At 44.1% G+C, this 24,718-nt stretch overlaps 1 protein-coding gene across 8 annotated transcripts in view; it reads left to right on the top strand.

The window, feature by feature from the left end:
- The window catches only part of SYNRG (synergin gamma), a 141,255-nt gene that overhangs the window by 78,465 nt on the left and 38,072 nt on the right, over nt 1–24,718 (top strand). For 6 of the 8 annotated variants that reach the window (XM_085859366.1, XM_085859363.1, XM_085859362.1 and 3 more), the window contains 5 exons: nt 2,523–2,638; nt 9,812–9,975; nt 14,409–14,471; nt 16,411–16,782; nt 22,151–22,254. In XM_085859366.1, coding sequence (XP_085715492.1) covers nt 2,523–2,638; nt 9,812–9,975; nt 14,409–14,471; nt 16,411–16,782; nt 22,151–22,254 — 819 coding nt within the window. The remainder of the gene's footprint in view (nt 1–2,522; nt 2,639–9,811; nt 9,976–14,408; nt 14,472–16,410; nt 16,783–22,150; nt 22,255–24,718) is intronic. The other 2 variants (XM_085859361.1, XM_085859367.1) reach the window with 2 other exon arrangements.

Raw genomic sequence — 24,718 nt, 5'->3', positions numbered from 1 at the left:
TCCGACTACCGAGCACACGGCAACACTTATACAATTCTACTTCACAGACGGCGCCGACAACACATATTCCCAAAGCAAAAGAAAAGAGAACCACCCTCCAGGATGAGGGGGTAGGCGGGCCTGGGGCCGAGACCGTGTCGGGCCTACCCGTCTGGTGATGAGACGCGGAGCGGCGGTGGTGCCTCAACTCCGCGGGCCTCTCGGACAGTGTCTGGTAGGGTGTGGGAAGGGGGCCCCCTTGGTCGCACTATCTCAGCGCGGGGGGGAAACAGGAGGGGGTTGCTGATGCTCGGGGAAAGGAGGATTTTTACTCTGTCTCGGGTCCCGCAACGAGCGTCTCCACCTCGACCAGGTCGCGCCGTCGGCCTCCCTGGTGTGCAGCTCCCGGCACCGACGCGAGCACCCCCTCGTCTGCCTTCGCCGCCGCCGCCTCTCCACAGCTCCGTCCTCTTCGCTCCGACTCCAACTCCGAACTCTTCCTCCTGCGAACTCCCCCTGCGAACTCCCAACTCCAACGCACACGACGACACTTTTCTGACGAACGCAGCCGCTTATATAAGCCCCGTGGCTTCGCCTTTGACCCCCTGCCTTCGACCTTTCACCTCGCTCCCCATTGGCCCGAGAAAAAGTGGGCGTGAATGCATTTTGATCCATGAATTTGCATATAGCGACCGCCCTCCAACGCCCTGGAGGCGGGGCCAAATCGCCCCTTGCTCACCGATTGGACGGAACAAAAGTGGGCGTGAGTCGTTTTTGATCCGTTTTGGAGCGGAAAGTCCATGGTTTTGTACACGCTGTTCGGCGCGCGCCCTGCACGAGTCCAATACCGGTACCCACAAGCGGCGCAAGAACGGTGGCAATGCGACGGTTGCGAGGTGTGACGGTAAAGGTCGTGGCTGTTGTGGTGAAGCGGCGTTGTGGTGGGTGGTTGATGTTGTGATGACTGTTGAGACGTGGTTGGTGGTGGTAATAATGGCAGTTGGTCCAAAATAAAGATAGTAAAAGAAAAACGGCTATCCTGAAGAGTCGCAGCACGCATAAATGACATTTATTCCCTCTAGACCACGGGTTTGGGCCTAACTACACATATACTTACCGAGATATCTCACCTAAGGGACCTGAATGGTGGTTTGCGAATTTGGTCAACCACAACAATATATATTCAGTGGCCCAACGGGGCTTGAACTCAGGACTTTTTGGGTCCCAAACGCTGCCCTAACCACTGCGCCAACATCAGCACTTGTATGGACTGGATTCCACACGCATTGACTATGTAAACAAAAAAACTCACTCCATTCTTCTTCCTCCATGATATTCAATACCAGATTAGAACTTCTGAGCTCATTTAAAGTGACGGTGACGTCCACATCATTTCCCTTGTGTTTCCTCAATAAAATTACACTTCTTGCAGTCCACAGTGAGCAGTGGGATGACACAATGTTCCGTATCATCTGACTGCCAATGCAAAACCAGTGGATGCTGTTCAGGAATGTTGACGTAATCCTTAGCACTACGGTTGATTTGTTCACATTATTCCCTGCACTGCTATTACCTTTACCAATGAATAAATATTCATGAAACTGTATTGATAAAATGTGTGATAATGTCAGCTTTCCAGCGATATTGCATTCATAGCTTATGTCGATGAATCACCATTATCGGTGAATCACATATCGGTCTTTAAACAGGATCTTTTCTGAAGTCACTTTTTCGACACGCTTTTCACCAATATTGTTAAAAAGCAATGTTAATGGAGCTTGATGGCTGACAAGGTGGCTTCGAGGTTCGCGCGTTAGCCTAAAAGCTGTCGAGTCTGGGTTTGAATCCCGACCCAGTTATAAACTGTCATCCCAGTGTTTCACAAGCATGGTGATTCATCAGTGTGTTTGTGTGTGCCTTGTCCCTCGAATGGATGTTGAACGGGTGTTCCATCTGCCAGCATTTGTTGGTGGACATTAAAAATCCCACGGTGTCCTTCGCGCAGAGTCGGCAAGCTTTCACCGGCACAATGAACAAATTCCTGCCCGAACCAGCAGAGGGCATTGCATCACTTCGCGCAGAGTCGGCAAGCTTTCACCGGCACAATGAACAAATTCCTGCCCGAACCAGCAGAGGGCATTGCATCAGCGGCACAGCCGCACCCTCAGCCGATGATACTACCCTGCAGCCTTGTGCTTTACACCATTTAAAAATAGCGCAGACAGAAAGCAGAAAAGATTAGCAATCCAAAACTGCAACATTGTGAAAATTGTCAAATTCCGATGACTTCGCTCGGTGTAAATTTGGTAGGTACTGAAAAGACATTCGGTGTAAATTTGCACTCATTTCATTGTGACACGTCCTTTGTTTCGAGCATCTTGTTTGTTTCCATGAAATTGAGATGGGAGTATTTTTCATGACGAGAATTTTTGTTTTGACAATTGTCTGTTTGCGCCATGTGCCGTTGTGAAACAAACATCATTTTCGTTGCCGTGCTAAGATTCAACATTGCCAATACCGTATTCATGTCATGCCTTTCGCAGGTATCACCAGACTCGGATGAGTTTCAGGATTTTCAGGGGGCCGCGGTCACGTCATCAGACAGCTTTGGGGACTTTCAAGCTGCTGGCGGGTCCTGTTCCTCTCTTCCAGACATCCCGTAGGTTTCTTCATTCGTTATTTCTCAGTTTTTAGCTCACCTGGAACGTAGTTCCTGGGAGCTTATTGGATGGCGCTTCATCCATCCGTCCGTCCATAAACACTTGCAACTTCTCCTAAACTACACACACTATTTTGATGAAACTTGACCACAACCTTCATCAACCTTCATCATACAGTTGGAGATGGTACAGTATTACCCACTCTGCCAAGAGATCTCTCATGAACAATATGGCAGCATGGGGCCCCTCGAATTGTGGGGTCCCTGGGCAACTGCCCAGTGTGCCCATGCCTTAAGACGGCCCAGCCGGTATGTACCAAAGCTTGTTCACGGCATTAAAAAATATCGGTCCTTTAGTGGTTATACAGTGGGGGGGGGGGTGGGGGGAGGCCCAAGATAGGTATTTGCTTTCTTCTCAGAAACTGCACACACAATTCTGATGAAACTTGACTACAACTTTCGTCACCCATGATGTACCAACGTTTGTTCACGACATTGAAAATGTTGGTGTCTGAGGGAGTCTACGGAGGGAGTTTGTATTTTCTTTCTTTTTCCGAAACTACATGTTTTTTGATGAATCTTGACCACAACTTTCATCACCTGTCATGTGTTGTCAGGGTCGTTGTCAGGTCAGGTTAGATCTGTTACCTGCTGCAGGTACCATGTAAACCTGTACTAACCTGTTCCATGGTCGGGTTGTCGGCGACTAAACCGTCTCCCCCACCAGGTTTTCTGGTGAGGAGGGTGTTTGGATATGGATACCCAGCTGGATTAAAAACAAAACCTGTCAAAGGGCGGAGGAGCTCCTTGTGAGCCAACGGCCATCCATATCTAGTGCCCAACTGTGTCTGCGGACGTCCTCCTGCAGTTGGGTTACTTTTTATTAGGAGGTTGGTGGCAGGATTTGCACTCCGGCCACCGTAAAACCCTTCATTCCACAAAACACAAAAACGCAAAAAAATCTGAAAACCCACTACGTGGGAGTACCTCCTGTGCAGCTTCCCTTCGCAGGGCAGCTCACCGGATGACGGGATTGGGGCAAAGCCATCGGGACCCCCAATCTTTGATGAAAGGAGGGAAACCACAGGGTAACATCCCTGGGTCAGATTGCGGGAGAGTGTGTCGGAGTGGTGCTGAGGTGTCGTCCACCAGACGGCGGTCTCCTTGGGTTAACCTGAGGCGTTCCCTTCGGGTGGGTGCCTGGAATGTCCTATCCCTAAGAGAGGATGATCACCTGTCTCTGTTATCATCTGAGCTCAAGCGTTTGGACATCGGTATTGCAGCACTCTCTGAGGTTCGGAGACAGCACTCTCTGAGGTTCGGAGACCGGATTGCGGCGAGATGATGGTGGGTGGTTACACCTAATATTGGTCTGGTCACTCTGATGGTTACCATACTCAAGCAGTTGCTGTGGCTGTGTCCAATAAGCTGACCCCAATGATAATTGAGGTAACACCGGTCAACAAGCGTATTATGAGATTAAGGATTCGTCACTCCTTAGGTGTCATTTCCCTGGTCTCTGTCTATGCTCTGACTGAGGCGAGTGACCTCACCATGAAGGACACATTCTACGCCACGCTCAAATCTGTGGTTGAATAGTGCCCCAGACGAGATAGACTTCTCGTCTTGGGGGATTTCAATGCATCGACTGGAACTGATAGGGATGGTTATGAGGTGTGTGTTGGTCCCCATGGGTCAGGAACTATGAACCAGAATAGCACTAAGTTCCTTGACTTTGCAAGAAGTCATGGACTTCGGGTGGCTGGTTCATGGTTTCAGTGCCCACAAGCTCATCGCTGGACTTGGTATTCCAACGCTGGCGGTGTGGCAAAGGAGATTGACCATGTCCTCATTGACGGTCGCTGGAGGATGATCCAGAACTGCAGGGTCCACCGGAGTGCTCAGTTCCTCAATACTGACCACCGGCTTGTTGTAGCAACTCTAAAGCTGCACCTTAAATCCTGGAGAATGGTACCATCCCAGCCTCGGCTGGATGTTGGCAAGCTCAAGGATGAGAGAGTAGCTGAGGAGTTTGCGAACAGGCTGAGTGGGCATTTGGGGTGTCTGGTTGCTTTGAGAGGTCCTGAAGAGTTGTGGAGTGCCTTCAAGACCACCGTCCTTGATGTTGCCGGTGGATGTCTTGGAACTCACCGCAGGGCGAAGAAGAATTTTGTCTCTCAAGCGACACTGGATACCATTGACCAGAGTCGCAGGGCCAGGCTGAATGGCAGAGCTGAGTTGTTCAGGGAGCTGAGGCATAAAACTGTACGTGCACTAAGGGTGGACGAGGAGGCCTATGTGCGAGGAATCTGTGAGGGGGTAGAGCATCACCTGTGGACAGGTGATTCTCGTCCCGCTTACAGGGGAATTCGCGCATTGCGTTCATCCAAGCCCATCCCTCGGAGCACTGCAGTTAGAGCAGAAAGTGGTAGGCTCTTTACAGAGGAGTCTGAAGTGAAGGCCCACTGGGCCGGTTACTTTAAGAGGTTGTACCAGGCTGATCCCCCAGCTGTTGAGTTGGACGTCAAGGGTGTTACAATCCCCGTTGCTGACCCTCGAATCAACTGTGGTCCACCTTCGCTTGTGGAAACACGGGCTACGGTGAACCGGTTGAAACGTTGGTTTCACTTTGCGGTGAAACGGGGCAAAGCTCCAGGGATCTGTGGCATCCATGCTGAACTTCTCAAGGCTGGTGGAAATGCTGCACTCGTGTCGTTGCATGCAGTTTTGTGCTCTGCCTGGAACACAGGCATCATCCCAACTGATTGGAACAGGGGCCTCGTTGTCCCTCTCTGGAAAGGGAAGGGTGATCGCCAAGACTGCAACAACTACCGAGGGGTGACGCTGCTCTCAGTGCTGGGCAAGGTCTTTGCTCGGATAATTCTTGATAGGGTTCGCCACCATCTGCTTGAGCACCAGCGTCCAGAGCAGTCAGGCTTTACACCAAAGAGGTCAACGATTGACCGTATCCTTGCTCTTCGTGTCCTCACCGAACGCAGACGAGAGTTTCGGCAGGGGTTGCTTGCAGCCTATGTTGATCTCTGTAAAGCGTTCGATTCAGTGACTCGGGATGCCCTCTGGAGGATTCTTGGTCTGCGTGGGGTTTTCCAAAACTGATCGATCTGTTGTCTGAACTCTAATCTGGTACTGAGAGTGCTGTGAAGTGTGGTGGTACCATCTCTGACTTATTTCCAGTTGTTACTGGAGTTCGTCAGGGGTGTGTACTGGCCCCCACACTTTTCAGCACTTGTATGGACTGGATTCTCGGGAGGATGTCAGAGAGATCAAGCTGCGGTGCATCGTTTGGGAATGTCAAGAGCTCGGACCTTGATTTCGCAGATGATGCAGTCATCCTTGCGGAGACTTTAGATATCCTTTTGGGGGCCCTTGAGGTGCTGAATGAGGAGTCGGAACCGCTGGGATTACGGGTTTCTCGGGTCACAACTAAGATCCAGGCTTTCAATGACATCTTGGATGCTGCTGTCCTGTCTGTGTCTGTTTGTGGTGAGGATGTTGAGGTCGTGGAGAGATTCACTTACCTTGGCAGTGATATTCATGTCTCTGCTGGCTGCGAGTCAGAGGTCAATAGACATCTGGATCGGGCCTGGGGAGTCATGGATTCACTGCATCATGGAGTGTGGTGCTGCCAGTACCTGTGCGGGAGGAGGAAAGTCCGAGTCTTCAGGTTCTTGGTGCTTCCAGTCTTGCTCTATGGAAGCGAGACTTGGACTCTGTCCAAGGATCTGAGATGGAGACTTAATTCCTTTGGTACCAGGTCTCTTCGGAGAATCCTTGGTTATTGCTGGTCAGATTTTGTGTCCAACGAGCGGTTGCTGAGAGAGACTCGGATGAGATTTGTTACCTGCATCGTCCGTGACATCAGTTGCGGCTGTATGGACATGTGGCTCGTTTTCCTGACGCTGATCCTGCTCACCAGATTCTCTCAGCGATGGAGTCTCGTGAGTGGAGTAGGCCAAATGGCCGACCACGTGCCTCATGGTTGCAACAGGTTGACCAGCATCTCAAGCAGAAAGGGAATGGGCCTGACATCTGCCTGGGGGAAGGTCAGACGGAGGCCCCTGGAATACCGGCGGAAAGTGGATGCAGCGACGCGCAGTTCTGGCACATGCTCCCATATTTGACCTGACCTGACCTGTCATGTGCTAAAGTTTGTTCATGGCATTAAAAAAATAAGCGGTCAGTAGGGGTCTATGGGGGGGTGGTGCGGGGGGGGGGGGTGGCCCTCCAGAATGTTTTTGCTTTTTTTCTGCAAAACTACACACGCAATTTCGATGAAAGTTGACCACAACCTTTATCACCTGTGGTGTAACAAAGTTTGTGCACGCTATTTAAAAAAATTCGGCCCGTGGGCTCTGGTCAGTTCCAACTTCATCGATATTGACATATTCATTGACATTCATTGTTTTTATTCCGGCCCTAATGAACTACATCCTCATTAAGACTCATTGTCTTTTTTCCTGGGCAAAAATTCAGAAGAAAAAAAAACGCTGCGATAAGGTTTAGACATAGTTCCATTGAAGCATTATACCATACAAAAAGCAAAAACTACAAATACTCTTGGAGTTTTCGGACTTTGAAGATTAATTGGCCCGAATGAACTTCATACTCATTAAGACTCATTCTTTTTCCTCTTGGACAAAAGTTCGGAAAAAACGCGCAGCCAAGCTTTAGACATTGTTCCATAGAACCATTATACCAAACCAGAAGCAAAAACTACGATGTCTACGAGTTTTAGGACTGAAGATTAATTGACTCGACTAATTAACTTGGTCAATTGGTGACAAATGTGAAATTTTATTTCAGGAGGTTCTGCGGCATCTCCTCAAGTATCATCCCTCCGAGTTTCAAGTTATGCTGACCACAGGTTGCAGAATAATGATTGAAAGATTGATTGTGGACAGATGGACTGACGGACTGATGGATGGATCAACGGACATGGACCCCTATTTTATAAGTCACTTCCTTCGGAAATGACAAAATCGGGGTCAAAGGATCAAAAAAATCAAAAGTGGGTGGGGGGTGTTGCCCCCCCCCCCCAAATAGTTATTTTCTATAACATTGGTTCATTGGTACATTTTGCTGATTCCGTCCCACTTTGACTTCCTCCTCAGTATTATTGTTCTGCCAAGTGAGCACCCTGGGGTATTGCCCCTTTTTTTTACTCTATTATCGTCATGGCTAATTTTCAGGCACTGATCAAGTGTATTAAAAGGCGCTGTGGAGTATCCAGAAAAGAATTTGGGGTAAGGGGGCTTATTGCATTCTGATACTTCAGACATTTTCTTCAAATCTCAGATCACCTTTATTCATTGGAAAAAAAGGAATAAATGCAAAAACACCTCAAATGCAAAAAGACCAAAGTCTTTTACTTGGCAATAGCTTGACCCAGAAATCGAGCATTAATTTTTTTATTGTTTATTAGGTGTTTATGTCTTTGTGATGGATTTAGAGCTCTCTAATTTATTTATTTTTATCATTATTATTTCTTTTTAATGGAAATGGCAAGTTGACAACTTTGTCGGGAATGCATTTTTGAATGCCTGTATGGTCTCTGATCCTGCCAAGTGGTACAGGATGGAGGGAGAACTATGTGTGATGACTTGGTCGAAACCATGTTCTAACATTTCCTGACTATTCTCCAAGAGAAAGGGGATGGCATGGAGACAACTCTGCTTCATTGGTGGGAACTGAAGCTGTTGGTTACTAATGAACAGAATCAGCAACATGGAAAGCTTCCCCTCTACTTTGAACAGTGCATTTATATGACCAATATGTTGTGTACATCGGTGCTGTCAAACACAGCCCTGATTTCTGCAACACTGGTCCTTCCAATCCACCCAGCAGACACACGGAGTGGTTTTGATCTCATTAAACGAGTCAACGTGACCACGGTCCCCCTGATGAGGTAGGGCTGCCAGCCCAGAGAGGAGAGCAGTACTCCATCAAGCTGCGGATAAAAGCCTTGTTGGTGGATCGCCGTTCTTGTGTGTCAATGAAGGACTTTGCACGACGGAGGATGCCCATTTGGCGGCTGGCTTTGGGAGCCGACTTTGAAATGTAAAAGGCTTTCCTCTGCATATTGATGGAGTACTGCTCTCTCCTCTGGGCTGGTGCCCCTGTCTACTCCTTTGCTCAGGGAAGTTGTTTTTGTTTTCTGAAAGTGTATGTAAAGCTGCATCAGTTAGCTTGATCAATTGTCTTGTCTTTTTTATTTTCTTTTTATAGCACCGACTTAGTTTTCTCCTCTCTGTGACATTGACATTTCTACTTGGACGTTCATGGAACACCCCACAGCAGCGGATTCGGACCAAAAAATGTTTTGGGGGAAGTTTGACTTGTGGAAATGGAGCAAGATCAGGCAGCACAATAGTTAGGTTGGTAGCTTGGTTCTGAGGTTTTCTTTTCCTGAATCCGTGTCCCACTGAGGTCAGAGTTTGTCATCTAAAGCTGACATTTTGTTCTGGCTCCAGCACAGGTGCTGCATTGGGCATGAGAAATAATAGTATATCTTCTGGGACAATGATGTTTTGAATGTAATTGTGTTGTCATAAACGTCTCCAATTATATTAAATTGTGTATGGATGTGAAGTGCTACGGAAAATGGATTTCAATATCGTTTTAAGCCTTCTTATTAATCACTGTTTGTCCGACAAGTTACGATGTCCTTGATTTTCATGTAACGTGTATCCAAGTTCCTTAATGAGCCTAACATGTGGAAAATGGATGCTCAATCCGATTTATATTGATCTAACCTGACTCGCTGATGTAATGATTCGAGCATCCACTCTAAATCTGGGAGGTCGTTGGTTCAAACCCCAGCCAAGTCGTACCAACGACGTTAAAATCGGTACATTCTGCTTCCTTGTTTGAGACTCAGCATTTAAAAAGGAAAGAGCATGGACACACAACCATAGGTTGGTGACCATTGCACAGGCTTCTTGGGTCTAAATGGCCTCCTCCTCCGTTAAAGTTCCTTGCGAGGGAACTTGTATGTTCCAGGTGAGCAAAAATGGATCGTTCAGAATTGGATACAACAGCGTGTCAGGGTAATAGGATATGGCCTGCCGCTTTCTCATTCTCGATTACGATGGCTGCATTGGTTTTTTTGTTCTTTTTTTTATATCTTTGTGCAATGTATTTCTTGTTCTTCAGTTTGTCTTGGAGCTCCCCCGTGACTCCAGTTTCGTCAGCAGCCTGTGGACCTGTTACCTCGCTTCCCGTCTCGACGGTATCCACTTCCGCTGCGGACAAATACGCAGTGTTTAGACATCTCGAAGATGACGACGTAAGAACGGACAGGGAAAGCATTGTGCCAGGTACTGCAATTTACTCGTTTTTCCTTCATTTCTCATTTTTCCTTCATTAACACTTACTCACAGAATTCCGGTTCATTAATATTCTTTACACCATTAGCTGAATTAAATAGATCATCCACACACGTCTTGTGGGTAAAAAACTACGTAAAATGCACAAAGCAGTGCAGCGTGCTAGCGCGTACAATCAAGACAATCGCGTGCATACGTGTGCGCGCTTGTCCTTTTCGGCATCAGCGATGCCACAATAGTTGTGCCATCTTCACCGATGACTTCAAGGTGTCTTACCAGCACTAACAAACTGCCACACAATCGCATTTTTACAAATGTGGCGTTCCATGTCAAGTGTACCCATTTTTCCACGAAATTTTGACACATCGTCTCAAATTTCACTCTTTTTTTTTGTGCAAGTGTTTGTACCACGGTAAAACATTGTGTCAATTTTCAGACCTGGGGGCCCATTGGGGCCCATTTTAGGGTCCCCCCAAATTTGGGCGCCCCCAGTTGACCCACAATCTTCCAGTGGCCACATCACAGGTTGTAGTGGTCCGATTTGGATGTTCTTGGTATCAAAATGCTCGTAAAAGCGAGATCTTTTGAATCGCGTAAAGTAAAATCACTCCGAAACAGTAATTCAAAAAGTTATAGTTTGGGGTGCCCTTTGATCTTGGGCCCCCGCCCCCCAGCCAAACTGATGATCCCGATTTTTTTCGTGTGAGTATACCCCTTCATATACTCCAACACCTCAGCATAAATTAAAACGGGATCTCAATGGGTTCAAGTGTGATGATGGTTTTATTGTTCGAGGTCCACATATCACGAATTCTTGATTCGACATTGGGCGACGTTTGGCGTCATCGTTCCAATGACGTCACCTGCTGGCAGGCAACTTTATGTCTGAAATTGACAATCATCATCTCTGGACTATTATATATATGTATATATGAGGCCCGGCGAGGAGGAGTGATGTAAGCGACATTTTTTAATGATATGATGATGATAGGCTCGGATGATAGGGGAAGTGTTAAAATAGTGCTATATGGCATTAACTCCAAAATGGCCGATGTGTCCCTCACATCACTCCTCCTCGTGGCGCCTCATATATATATATATATATATATATATATATATATATATATATATATATATATATACTCATTGAACACTTGAAATCTAGCTTTGGAAATGTAAGGAAACTTTCCGATTTCTCAGATGGTTGCGCTGGCCAATATAAGAATTGAAAAGCCTTCATAAACCTATGTCTTCACAAATCAGAGTATGGTATTGACATTGATGCAGAATGGCATTTTTGCCACAAGTCATGGCAAGGGCCCTTCAGATGGCGTGAGAGGTACAGTCAAACGAGAAGCAACACGTGAGAGCCTGCGTAGACCTTACGACAGTCAAATTATTTCTCCAAAAGATCTTTTCGCTTTTGCTGAAAATGGTTTGAATGAAATGAAGTTCGGTTACGGGATTCAAGAGGCGTATGACGTGGAAGAACAAAATTTGTAAGAAAGGTTAAAAACGGCCAAAACCATAGCTGGAACTCAAAAACTTCATGTTTTCATCCCTGTTTCTGAAACTGCTCTTCAAGTACGCGAATTCAGCCTTGGCGAGGAACACAGTATCGAGTCAGCTATTTCAAAATCTACACCAACTTTTTACGGAAAACTCTCAGGTTATGTCACAGTGCACTATGATGGAAAATGGTGGCTTGCCTGCATCATGGAAGCCTTTCAGGACACTCAGGAAGTGAAAGTGAATTTTCTTCATCCAAACCGGCCCGCAAATAGTTTATTTTTTCCTGACATTGAAGATCACTGCATTTTAGACATTTCTGATATACTTCTTTCCGTAGAACCAAAAACTGCTACAGGTAGAACCGACACAATCAGTAAAAAAGAAACACAGCTGTCAAATAAAACATTGGTTGGCAAAAAATCTTGACTATAATATGCTCAGAAAAACTCTTACTCGTACTAGTATCGCTTCCAGTACCTGCATGTGCATGTGGAAAATTTATGTACAATATACTGATATAGTGTATTGGAAATCTTGTGTTCAAATATTGTGCCATGTATTGTGGCGTATTGTGTGTGCAGCACCCGAGTCCCCGAACAATAAAACCATCATCACACTTGAACCCATTGAGATCCCATTTTCATTTATGCTGAGGTGTTGGAGTATATGAAGGGGTATTCTCACACAAAAAAAATCGGGACCATCGGTTTGGCTGGGTAGCGGGGGCCCAAGGTCAAAGGGCACCCCAAACTATAACTTGTTGAATCATTGATTTGATTTTCGGAGTGATTTTACTTTACGCGATTCGAAAGATCTCGCTTTTACGAGCATTTTGAAACCAAGATCAGCCAAATCGGACCACTACAACCTGTGATCTGGCCTCTGGAAGATTGTGGGGCAGCCAGTGGCACCCAAATTTGGGGGGCCCCTAAAATGGGCCCCGATGGGCCCAAAGGTCTAAAAGTTGGTATTTTGAGTTTTTTCACCCAAGTGAATAAATGACCAACATATGGGGAGAAAATGAGGTGTTAGTGTCGGGAGGGTGTGTACACTTGACATGGAATGCCCCAAATACAGAAATACAAGGGGGTTGCAATCGCCGAAGCCATTTTGAGGTCGTAATCTGGGGTGAACGATGTGCGATGTCGATTGTCAACATTTTTGATTTGAAATGTCCAAATGCAAACGTCCTGGCTCAGAATGCAGGGAACTCGGGTTTATTCGCCGATTGTCGACTCGTGTCTTCGCAATCCTTGTAAAATACACTGTCCCCTAATATCCTGCTGTGATTTATGTACAAGCTCCTTCATGTGAAAAAAAATAAACCAATCCAAGATGAACTATGCCCTGCAAAAGCAGAAATGGTCATGAATGTGGTGAGAAACCACCTTGTCCTGGAAAGACGTACGCATTTGTAACGCACGATTGGAGACTAAACTGCAGGCGTTGTCTGTCTTCTTTTCAAACAACCTGATCTCCATCAGTTTTGATTCCGGCCCGATCACTCTACTCTGGACATGTTGCTGTTCCTCTCTCAGCAATGGTTGGTGGCCTTCTCAGACGAGATGGAAAGACAATCGCCTTGGATATATCTCTGACAATCAATACAGTCTGCTGTTCGGCTAAATTGGCCATCTCTCTACCTGCAGACAGCACCTCCTTCATACCTGGCTTTCTGACTTTACACTCGTGCAGTCATTCTGTTGCTATTAATGAAACTCTCTCTTTTCCACTCTCAGTGGAGTTCCCCGTGGTAGTTTATTGGACCCATTTGTGTTCCTTTTCTACGTAAACGACCTCTCCGATGATCTGAAAACCCTCTCTTCCTTTTTTGCAGATAACTGCACATAACATCGCACAGTACCCCATCCTCGTAACAGGTAAACTACAGCTGCCCCACTCGTAGTGGATCTGCATTTGATTCGATGCTGATTTAACAAATGGAACACGTCTCCAAATGAAAGAAAATATATGGTACTCGAGTCTTGTCACTCCGAAAATATCGTCAAACGAATCCACCCTATTTCTCTGGTCAGCCACTGAAGTGATTCAGACGTCATGAACTTCTAGGCCTCACTAACGGCCTTCACCTCTCCTGGGCTGACCACATCACAAAGCTGGACTCTGAAGCCAGCAAGACCAAAGGCATCCCACGTTGCTCCAAGTCTTTCGTTGAAAAAAACAAACAAACGAGAACTCCTACTCACATCCAACAAGCCTTTGTCTGCAACTCAATGAAGTATTCCTCTCTCCATTTGGGCTGTTTACCCAGTATCACATCTTTATCTCCTGGAATTTGTGGATACTAAAGCTCTCAGCATTACTGGGATCTCCTACAATGAGGCGGATGCACAAGGGCCTGTGTGCTTTCACATTGTGGACAGCTTGGTGGCCTCTGTCGGTTCCCTCCTCTCATGCAGTCGAGCTCCCTCTGTTATTTTAGCCCTCTGACTCTCCCCAGTAACTCCAGCAAACATGTTTTCTTCCAATAACACCCTGGTTAAACTCCCACAATCTAAGCAAAAATAGTTATTGGAAGTGCTAATTAGAATAGCCCATTAGTTGCACAGTGAAGTAGCATAAGCTTTTGGACACTGGAATTAATTGTCATTTGCTGGGGAAGAGAAGCAGCAGTTGCTACGAAATTAAAAAGAAATATTTCCTCGGGCTTATTCAAATTGGTGATGTTGCAGTTGATAAAGTGATCTACTGTCTACTTTTTTTTCAAATAGCGTGCTCACCGACAAACAAACAGGCAAACACACAGATGGGGGAGAGGGGGTGGGGGACATAACCTCTGTCCACCTTAGGTGGCGGAGGAGATTATTTCCAGTTGGTTCCATTTGTTTCAGTATTTTTAAGAGAATTATTTGGGAAGAAATGTTTTGACGTTTCGGTAATTTGTTTTTCAGACCCCGAAGACAAATACAGCGTTCTTCGGACCCTAGACGGACAAAACTCCGCAACTGGCACAAGTGTGTATTGGTGACATCTGCATATTATTTTTATTTATTTATTTTGCATTGTTTCATCTTTTATTCCCATCTTTTAATGCATTTGGTTCAAGACGGTTGCTTGCATCACAGGTCTTGTATCCTGCTATGAATAAGCCGATTTTTTTTTTGTTGTTCTTGTTATTGTCTATCAGTTAGAAAGTTGAATGGCAGATAGATGTGTCTACAGTTTCCTTGGTTTATGCCATCTAAACAATCGCACAATGCAAGGCCTACATTGAGCATATTTTCCCTTGAAGTGCTTAATGAATTTGTCTTGAAACAAATACAAGTAAAAAATACATCAAGAGTGTTAAACTTGAATTTTGGAGTCTTTTTCACGAATATCGAGTATTCCCGCTTCACGGTACAAATATCAAGTTCCCTTTGTGGTGAAAGAATTCACAACTTGCGCACTCACAATGGAATGTCCGATTGCTGTTTGATATGAACTGAAACCGTCGTGACGGAATGGTTATTCTCATCCACCGCACTGGAACTCAACTTGCGTTTTGTACATCATGTCTTTGTTTTAGCATGTGACCCTTTTCCGATTCTCTTGTCACCGTGAAATATTATATAATCTTCCTTTGCTGTTTTTGTTCATTTCGAATGCACTGTAGCTGCTGATATAGGCTCACCTTGAAAACCGGTCCTCCACTTACTTCCCTCTTCAAAGTGACTTGTGAATCCTCCTCTCTTCTTGCACCGCGAATATCATGTGAATCTTTTTCGGATGCTGTTGAAGTACAACGATAATAAATTCCCGTTTATCTTGCTGTCTGCACATCTTGACATTGAAATGGTACTGAATGAATGAGTTTGTTTTTCATAACTTTTTTTTTTTTCTAAGTTTACCGATTGTTCCTACCTTTGTTTGAACGTCTGGAACGTTAAAGTTGCTTTAGCGATTGAGTGTTTTGCTTGCAAAAAATATTTAACTGACTGTTTGTATTTCTGTACATGATCTCAAATGTAAACATGGCCAAAATGCAGGCCGAACCAAAGGTTGGTACAGCTTGCACGTTTGTCAGCCTACTGCCTGCGCTCTGTCCCGTCGTGATCTCTCTTTACTTATTCCACACATTCATTATCCACTAGTTTTCTTTGTTCATGTTATTTGGTTGTTTTTTTTTTTTTTAAATATCTTCCAACCTTCCCATTGATTGCTCTGCTCTTTCCCTCCTGACTCCTACCTTGGGAGTTTGTTGGGATTTGCACATAGCAGTAAAACCTCAAGGATGTGCACCTTTTGAAATATGTTATTCAGAAAAAAACAAACGATTTGCTTTGTGTAATTTTTCAGTTCTGCTGAAGCCGTTCTACTTCCGATTTTTGTTTGAGAACTTTATCAGCAGTCATTGGTGAACATGTAATTTAAGGTTTGGTCGAAGGACGAGTGTTTTGAGAATGGTGTTCCAACGCCATTACTTTTGTTGTTGTTTCTTTACTTGAGGTTTTATTGCAAGTTTCTTGTCTCGATGTCGATGCAATTTGTTCTCTTGTGCCAGAGTTCAACAAACCGTTTTTTTTTTATTTCTTATTTCATGCTGCCGTTTGGCTTTGTTGCCTGTGTGGTGCTGCCGTTGTTGCTATTTTTTTGGCGTGGAAAAGCGGTTTCGTCGGTGTAACTCGCACAAAAAGCATTTTGAAGATGCATAATTTAGTTTTAGCCCATCTGTGTTAAACGAAAATGTACCAAGCACAGTCCTGTGCCGTTTCCATATTGAGCTGTTATTTTATTCTCATCGTAGCCAGGCTTTTGCAAATCTTATATTATTGGAAAACTGTTGGGAATGTTCTCTTGGCAAGGGAACATCTTGCACGAGTCATTGATTTCCAAGTTGTTTTCTTTTGATTGATGTTGTTGGCAAAGTGTTGTAACTTTTTGTTTTCTTTGTCTTGTATCTCATGTCTACAGGTGAAGAGTTGGAAGGTGTTAAGGATGTGGGAGATGTGGATGACCATCTGGTGATGGCCTCTGTTTTGGGTGATTCCAATGCTGGTGCATCATCCACAGCTGCTTATGTTGTTGGAGAAAATTATTTACCAGGGACTCGGCAAGACGGAGAGAGGGGTCTCGCAAATTGGAATACCGTCATGGAGAAGATAACCGGCTCTCGATCACACGTCTCGTCAACCATATCACAAGACTCAAACATATCTTTGACACATGAACAGATTGCTCCTTCCGCAAAGTCAAGTAATTTTGCAGATTTCTCCGTCTTTGCCGCCTTCACAAGTTTTGATCCAGTAGATGAACAGTCATCTGTTGGGAGATCAATTGGCCAAGGTTGGTTTGATTTAATTGCCTCCATCACCGAAAGTCTACGGACTTTATGTTTTCACCCCTGTCTGTCTGTCTGTGAGCAGGATATCTCGAAACGTTATGGACAGATTCGGACAAAACTTAGTAGACAGGTTGGTTGTGTGACAAGGGCGAATGGAATCGATTTTGGTGAAGATCTGGATCCAGATACTCGAGTTTTTTGTTTTTCTTAAGTGTTTCTTCACCGTGGAATGATGGGGCCAAAAACGATATGTAGCACGATATTAAAAAAGTTGTGGACGGATTATGACAAAACTTGGTGGGTGAGTTGGTTAGGTGTAAAGAACAAGCCAATTACATTTTGATTCAGGTCTGAATGCAGATCCAGCCTATCAGTGGGATACAAAACATAAACTGTTCAGCCCGGTGGAGGTATGTGCTCTCGTGAATGCCATTCTAGTTGCAAATGAGATTAAATGTCTGTGGAAAAAGTGACAATGGAATATACAGGAGTCAAAACTGCATGAACAATAGTTTTGTATTTCAGCAATGTACATTTCATTTGTATTTTACAACATTTATTAATGCAGATCTTGGCGATTATTAACCTCCGCCATCGAAGATGGATGGAGGTTACCGTTTTCACCCCTTTCTGTTTGTTTGTTTGTTTGTTTGTTTGTGAACAGTATTACGGAAAAACTCGACGGATTTCGACGAAACTTAGTGGGGGGTGAGGTCTGGTCCAAGGATCATGCCATTAGATTTTGGACTTGGTCCAAAATCCAATATGGCCGCTATGGCGGCCAATTTGAAAAAATATTTGAATTTTTTTTGCATTTCTACATGTTTTAAGTGATTTCCAACCCCCCCCCCCTCCCCAAAAAAAAATTGTTAGAGAAAAAAAAATTTTCAACTTTTTTTTTTCAACAAAATTTCAATTTTTTTTTTTCATTTCTACATGTTATAAGTGATTTCCAACAAAAAAAAAAACATGCCAAAATTATAATTGCGGCCGATTTTGGAACTTCAGGTGGATATACCCACGTAAAATCAATTTCTGTCTCAAGGAATCTAGTTATGACGAATGAATTAAGGATGTAAAAGTTAAAAGTAAAAGGGAAAGTTGCAAACTATAACTCTGTGAGCACTGTTGACATCAAATTGAATGAATAGGATATCAGGTTCACTTGAGTGACCGAGCAGTATTGGCGGCGGAGGTTTTGCACTCTACCGAGTGCTCCCCCTCTAGTTAAAACATAAGTTAACGAGAACGGCACTCTTCCACATCGCGACATCGACTGATATGCCTCCGCCCACATGATTACATAATTATACATACTTGAACCAAGTTTGATTTAAATCCCTTCAGCTGTTCTCAAGTTTCGTATTTTAACTGACATGACCTCTGACCTTTGACCTCTTGATGCCAAAATCTAAAAATGTCATCTTAACATCATAATATATACTTATACCAAGTTTGGTCAAAATACCATCACTGCTTCAAATGTTAGCGCGGTAACAAAAAATTTACCTTATGGGACCTCTGACCTCTGACCTCTTGCTCCCATAATCGAATGAGTTCATCTTTGCATCATGATACAGGTACATACTTGTACCAAGTTTGACTTGGATCCCTTCAGCCGTTCTTAAGTTATCGCGGTGACTAAAACACATCATCCACAGACGGACGGACGGAAGGATGGACAACCCAAAAACATAACGCCTCCGGCGACTTTATCAGCAGAGGCATGAAAATCCTACAATTGAAAGAATATGAAAATACAAAAGCATCCCTCCCACAATGATATGTACAGGTAGTGGACAAAAAAATGGAAACACCTGGGTAAATGAGGGACACAAAGTATATTAAAAGCAATGACTTCCACAAAGGTGTGGCCCGTGTGTTAATTAAGCAAATCGCATCCCAGCATGCTTTGGAGTTTGTATAAAAATGCTGCACAGGCTTGGTTGCCTATAATTATGGCTTGCTTGCCTGCCTGCAAGAGGAGACCTCAGTGACTTTGAAAGAGGGGTGATTGTTGAGGCATGTTTGGCAAGAGCTTCAGTGACAGACAGCTCAACTCAACTTGCTGATGTTTCACAAGCAACAGTGTCTAAGGTGAGGTCAACATGGAACTTTGAGGGAAAGACATCATCAGCAAAGGGCAATAGTGGGTGGAAGCGCATACTCTGGGATCATGATATCCATGCAATAATTTGAAGTGAAAGGCAAAGCAGGTGAGCAACTGCAGATCACGTGACTAAATCTCAATCTGGGGCGCGAGCAGCCAGTTTCATCACCAAGGACAAATGTGTCCAAGAGCAGCGTCCTAAAGGTTTTGTCGACTAAAAAAAACAAAAAAACAACAACTTCCGATATTTCGTCACGTGCCTTGATTAAGCCAATAGCGAGACCCGTCATAATGTATTTACGTATTTACGAAATAAATAGTTTATTTACGAAATTACAATACGATAAATGGAATAATCTTTAAATAGTAACGTGAACTTTTCGAAACTTTAAAGCAAATGTCCGAATATATTTAAAAGTTCATGATAGCCGCTTTCAAAAGGCACCGTCAATGCGAGGATGTGTACATGTGCTTAGTATTTAAGGATATCCGGATCTTGTATATACAAGAGCCGAGTCCTAGAGGTTAAGCTTTTGCCTTCACAAGAAGAAGAACAACAACAACAACAACAACAACAACAACGCCGAGCTCTCTATGAGCAGCGTTCGCTACGCGAGACGCTGCTAAAAACAGTCTGCTGAGAACTCCACAGAGCGGATACCATAGTTGGGTTTCATTGCACAAACCTCTCATCACACCTGGCAATGCATGTTTTTGTGAGTCCAGTGGTGCAAAGAGCACAGACAATGGACTACCGAGTCGTGGAGAAATGTGATATGTTCAGATGAATCATCCTTCGCCATCTTCTTGACAAACAGATGAGTGCACATGTGGCACCAACCTAAAAAAACAACCCTGAGTATTTGGTTCCAACAGTGAAGGGTTAAGGTGGTTCTTTAATGTGGGGTGCATTTTCTTGGCATGGTTTGGGTGCAGTCATTCCTTTAGAAGGCAAGGTCAATGCCAATCGCTACTTTTATGGTACTGGGTGATCTTCATCCCATGGTGCAGCATTTCAGGTTTGATTTTCACGTTGCAGGTTTGATGAACATGACACTGATGTTATCCGTATGTCATGGCTTTCTCAGTCACCCGATCTGAACCCAATCTAGCGTTTTTTGGGATATTTTGGAATGACGCCTGAGACAGCGTTTTCCAACTCCAAACAGGTGTTAGTTGATCGATTTCTCGTGGAAGAATGGTGCTGCATCACTCCTGTGGAATTCCAGACACTGATGGACTCTATTCCACAGCGCATACAGGCCATGTTGACCACACATGGAAGCCAAACGCCATATCAAGGGACTTTACATTGGTGTTTCCATTTTTTTATCCACTACCTGCGCATTCACAATGAGGCCTATGCCAGCCCCTTGATCGTGCCTGTGCCTGAGGAAGTGGCACCATGCCATACATATTTACACACAGAGAATTGGGAGTCTTCCCCCCACCCTGAACCCCAGGATTATGGATTGTTGTTTTTTATTTATTATTATTATTTTGAACTCCGTATAACCTTCCTGTGCACACCTCAAGTGCAAGCATCAGTTTTCAACTCCTTCCTTCCAGCGGTTTCGAGTGCATAGACACACACGCACACACGCACACACGCACACACACACACACACACACACACACACACACACACACACACACACACACACACACACACACACACACACTTGTAGTTTATGATGGAAATTGGAAATGTTACCCTAAAACCTTCTGGATGTCTCTGAAACATATTGTTTGTACATTCTTAAATATAGGCTAACTTTTGAAATAGTGGGGCAGATAACAGCAATTTTTGAGAGGAATCGTGCAAATGATGATACAAGCATCAAATTTGGCACATTTGTTCTTCAGGGGATTCTAATCAAATCTGCCCGATTGGCCATTTGAAAATCCAAATTTTGAAAAATTTGAAAAAAAAAAAAAAACTTTAAAAAAGTCAAGATAACGAATCAATGTTGGATGCTGGCTGAGATTGGTGAGTGTTTCAGAAACATCATCAAAGACGTTCCAAGTCTGCCATGCAGTTTTCTTCCCTTTACCGCGTAAGGCAGACACGACGTCACATCCAGTGAACGCATGGAAGTATGGGATCCCTCAAGCTTTCTCAGGGCCTATTGTAGAAACTACCTCATGGACTGGAATCCATCGTGCCTTGGCTCCTTGGCCAAAGGCAATCCACATGTTCTCAAGACCTAGTTCCTGTAAGGATGGCAGTACAGATATTGCTATGACTAGTACGTCCATGTCATTAGCCTAAATGATAATGGACTTGCTACCATCCGTCGTTACATCCCTGGCGTGGACAAATATTCGAGTGTCAGCTTCTTCATGACAACATGGAGACACGGCATCCAGTGACTTCCTTGTATTGCTAATGGCATCTTCTCCTTTTGTGACAATGACTGTGCTTGTCGTCTGTGCTTCACACATCTTTTCCAGAAGGAAGTGAAACAGCTCGGTCTTGTTGCTGTCATCTCGAAGAAAGCTTCTCCAGTTACTTGGGGTCTGACTGGTTCCTGTCACTTCTTCTGATTCCTTGCCCCCTTTTCGACCTTGCCTCGGACTTCAGACTTGACTTCTTGTCCACATCAAACACTACGTCCACCGTCTCGTACCTGGCACCATAAGATTCCACCTTTGGGATGATGTCTTCTTTAGCATAGTCATCAAATATCTTTGAAGTGCGTGGAGGTAGGGCATTGATAAGTGCTAAGCCATCAATGATGACTGCATCTACCCTTGGTTTTCTGTCTGGGATGTTCACTTGCGCTTCACGAATTTCAGCTAGCTGTGACTTCACATTATTATTATTTTTTTTTTTCAAAATTTGGATTTTCAAATGGCCAATCGGGCAGATTTGATCAGAAAGCCCTGCAGAACAGAAATGCCAAATTTGATGCTTGTATCATAATTTGCACGATTTTTCTACTATCGACTACACTAAAAGGCAAAGGGGGAGAGAAGTCAAATCTACATTTATTTTTTAGAAAACTTTGCAATTTGGTTTATTAGACATTTGTTTCCCCCCATTCCCCCATACTTGAGAGCTTTTATCATCATCATCATTTTCTGAAGGTTATTGCTCCAAGAAAATATGAAAGTGTTGAATAATGACATTAGCTGCAGAACAACAGCTGTTCACCAATTTCTCTTATTTTTTTGTGCAACGTTCCCATTGCTTTCAATAATGGTTTTTGATTGTAGAAATGTCACGTTCCTAATCGTTCGTTTGCTTCTCATCCCAGAAGGTCATGCTGGACTGAAGCCGCAGGCACCGGTGGACCATGCATCAAAGTCACGACATATATTTTACAAGGAAGAGAACGACGTCACTTTTCCAGATTTACAGGTGATTTTGGTTTCAGAAAGCAATGCCGAGTCATTTCGGTCGGGTTAACCTCGTTTTTAGTTCGAGCAAATATTTTTGCTTTTTTTTGCTTTTTTGGAATTTTGCAAGCACCTGAAAGATTCATCTGTTTGTGATTCTTTCTTTTTACATAACTGGAATTTAACAAATATTGCTGGATTTTCTTGTTTCATAAGCAAATGAGGATTTGAATCACAGATAACTTTCTCGCTGAATGTGAATGCTCATCAATAACGCCGACAACACTTCTGCAACATCTTGGATGACACTGCATATGGTCTCCTCAACATGTAGGCACCACCTCACCCTTGTGTGCATATGTGTTAAATATTTTTAATTTATCAAAATTGATCTCGGATTTATTTATTTGTTTTGTCTTGCTATTGAAGCCATTATGTGTTGAAAGACACGATGAGGATAAGTAAGTAATTAATCGACTGAACGGCGATAGGAGCAGGAGCCACCTTTTCAGGGTAAAGAAGAGGAGATTTATGACGGTCGTGAGGCAGGTGTCTTTCGCTCAGAGAATAGTGAATACATAGAATGGTCTCCCAGTAAGGGTAGTGACAAAGACATTGGAACGTTTTATAATTGAGTTGGAGAGGTGTTTGGAATTTGTGGAAATGCGGGAGCGTGAAGATGTTGGCATGATTGCTCAGACTTGATGAGCCAAATGGCCTCCTCCTGCATTGACGTTCTTTGTATTGATAAAGACGTCATGGTTGGTCATGCACCCGGCCGATTCACCTTTGCGAGTCCTCGGCAACTTGCGTTACTCCTGAGGTTCACGCCTGTTGGCCCCAGCTTCGGGTTCATACCTGTAAGCCTAAGACGAACGTGCGTTGAACATGGAGATTCAAATAATTGGTCATGCTTTTGGGTTCTTCATTATTTGGAAAGATGTGCATCTATCTATTTCGGAGTAATCCGAATTATCGAAAGCCCAGGTAATAAACCATCTCACGCAAGTGGGAGAGTGTATTTATTTATTTATGCCTGAGAATAATTTGTTCAATTTAAACATTAAAAACAGTTCATACATTAAAACGGCCCCACAACCGTGATTTGGGAACAGAAACGTAGATGTACACACTTCATTCATACTTTATTGTTATACAATACGGTACACTCCTTTCATCAATCTTTGTTTTGTATTTAATATTAAGGGCAGAAAGGGAGGGGAGGGGGTAGCAATCGGATAAAGTCCTCAAAATAATTTATCTTCCTCCTATGGTTCTTAGCTTAATAACTTTTTGCAATGGTCCAACCAGTCAGTGCACGTCCTTTGTGAGTCATTTAGTGGTACTGTATTTGGTTCAATTTCCGGTGAACGGCCTTCGGATGTGGACCCGCTTCACTCCTGCAAAACTGAGTTTTATTGTTCACGTTATTGAGTGCCTGTCCTCTTTAACCGTTTGTTTGTTTTTTCTTCACAATTCTTCAGCGTTACTGTCTTCAACTGTCCCCTGAGAGTTATCTGCTCGATTGGCCTGGTATTGGCTTAGTGGTTCTGGTGGCTGACTTAGGATCTTAAGGTCCTGAGTTTGAGCTTCGTTGGCTGCTGATTCAACACCAGGTGGGGTCAGCAAAATGAGTACCAGTGTACTGGTAGAGGATCACAGCGTCAGTGGTACAGCCGTGCTTCCAAGAAATGATAGCTACCCGGCAGCCAAGCTGTCATACGCAAGAACAGAACAGAACTGCTCTATGTATGTCTTTGTATCCCTGTTTATGTTTGTGGTTCATGTTTCTAATGATGCTGCCACTCTTAGGGCTCGATTCGTTTCTCCATTGTTCCCCACCCGCATGCGAAGCGAAAAGCGAGGTTAAGCAATTGATTCATGTCGGTCTGTCTACAAACCTCAGTTAATGATCAAGGAAGAAGTTGATTTTCAATTGAATGTTATATTTTAAACACGAATCGGAAAATGAACCTGTAGTTTATCCGAAATTTTGGCTCTGGCTCTTTGCCTCTGAGTTTAGCAGTCTATGAACTCTCTCATTTTGTTTTGTTCTTCCATCTCCTTCTTTGTGCTCCAGTCTTCTCCTGCACCCCAATATTGTTCATTTAAACATTCCATTACATTGCTCATTGTAAACATCAAAACACCTTTTATCTTTCCGCTGACTTTCCTTTAAATTTTTTCTTTTACCCCTTTCAAATAAAGCGATTTAAAAAAACAAATTTCAGTGCATAATAGTCTCCTCTTGCCATCTTCCTGAATCACTCCGTCTCCCCAGCCTATCTTCCCATTTCGATCACCTTCCTCATCCTATTAAACTCTGTGCTCGTTAAACAAAAACTCATATTTTCATTACTTTTGTCTCACAATTGCTCCTCATTCATTCTCTCACGAATGTGACTGTGTTTGTGCTGTCTCTTCGCATGAGCTCTGGTGAATCCCTCTGCTGTTTATTTGTCTCCTCCCAACTCCTCCCTCCCATC

This window comes from Eptatretus burgeri, chromosome 16 (assembly GCF_056783735.1).
Source record: "Eptatretus burgeri isolate ZD-2024b chromosome 16, Ebu_testis_v1, whole genome shotgun sequence".
In the NCBI taxonomy this organism is placed as follows: domain Eukaryota; kingdom Metazoa; phylum Chordata; class Myxini; order Myxiniformes; family Myxinidae; genus Eptatretus; species Eptatretus burgeri.
Note: the sequence above shows the minus strand (reverse complement) of the source record. Positions and strands in the feature narration are given on the sequence as shown.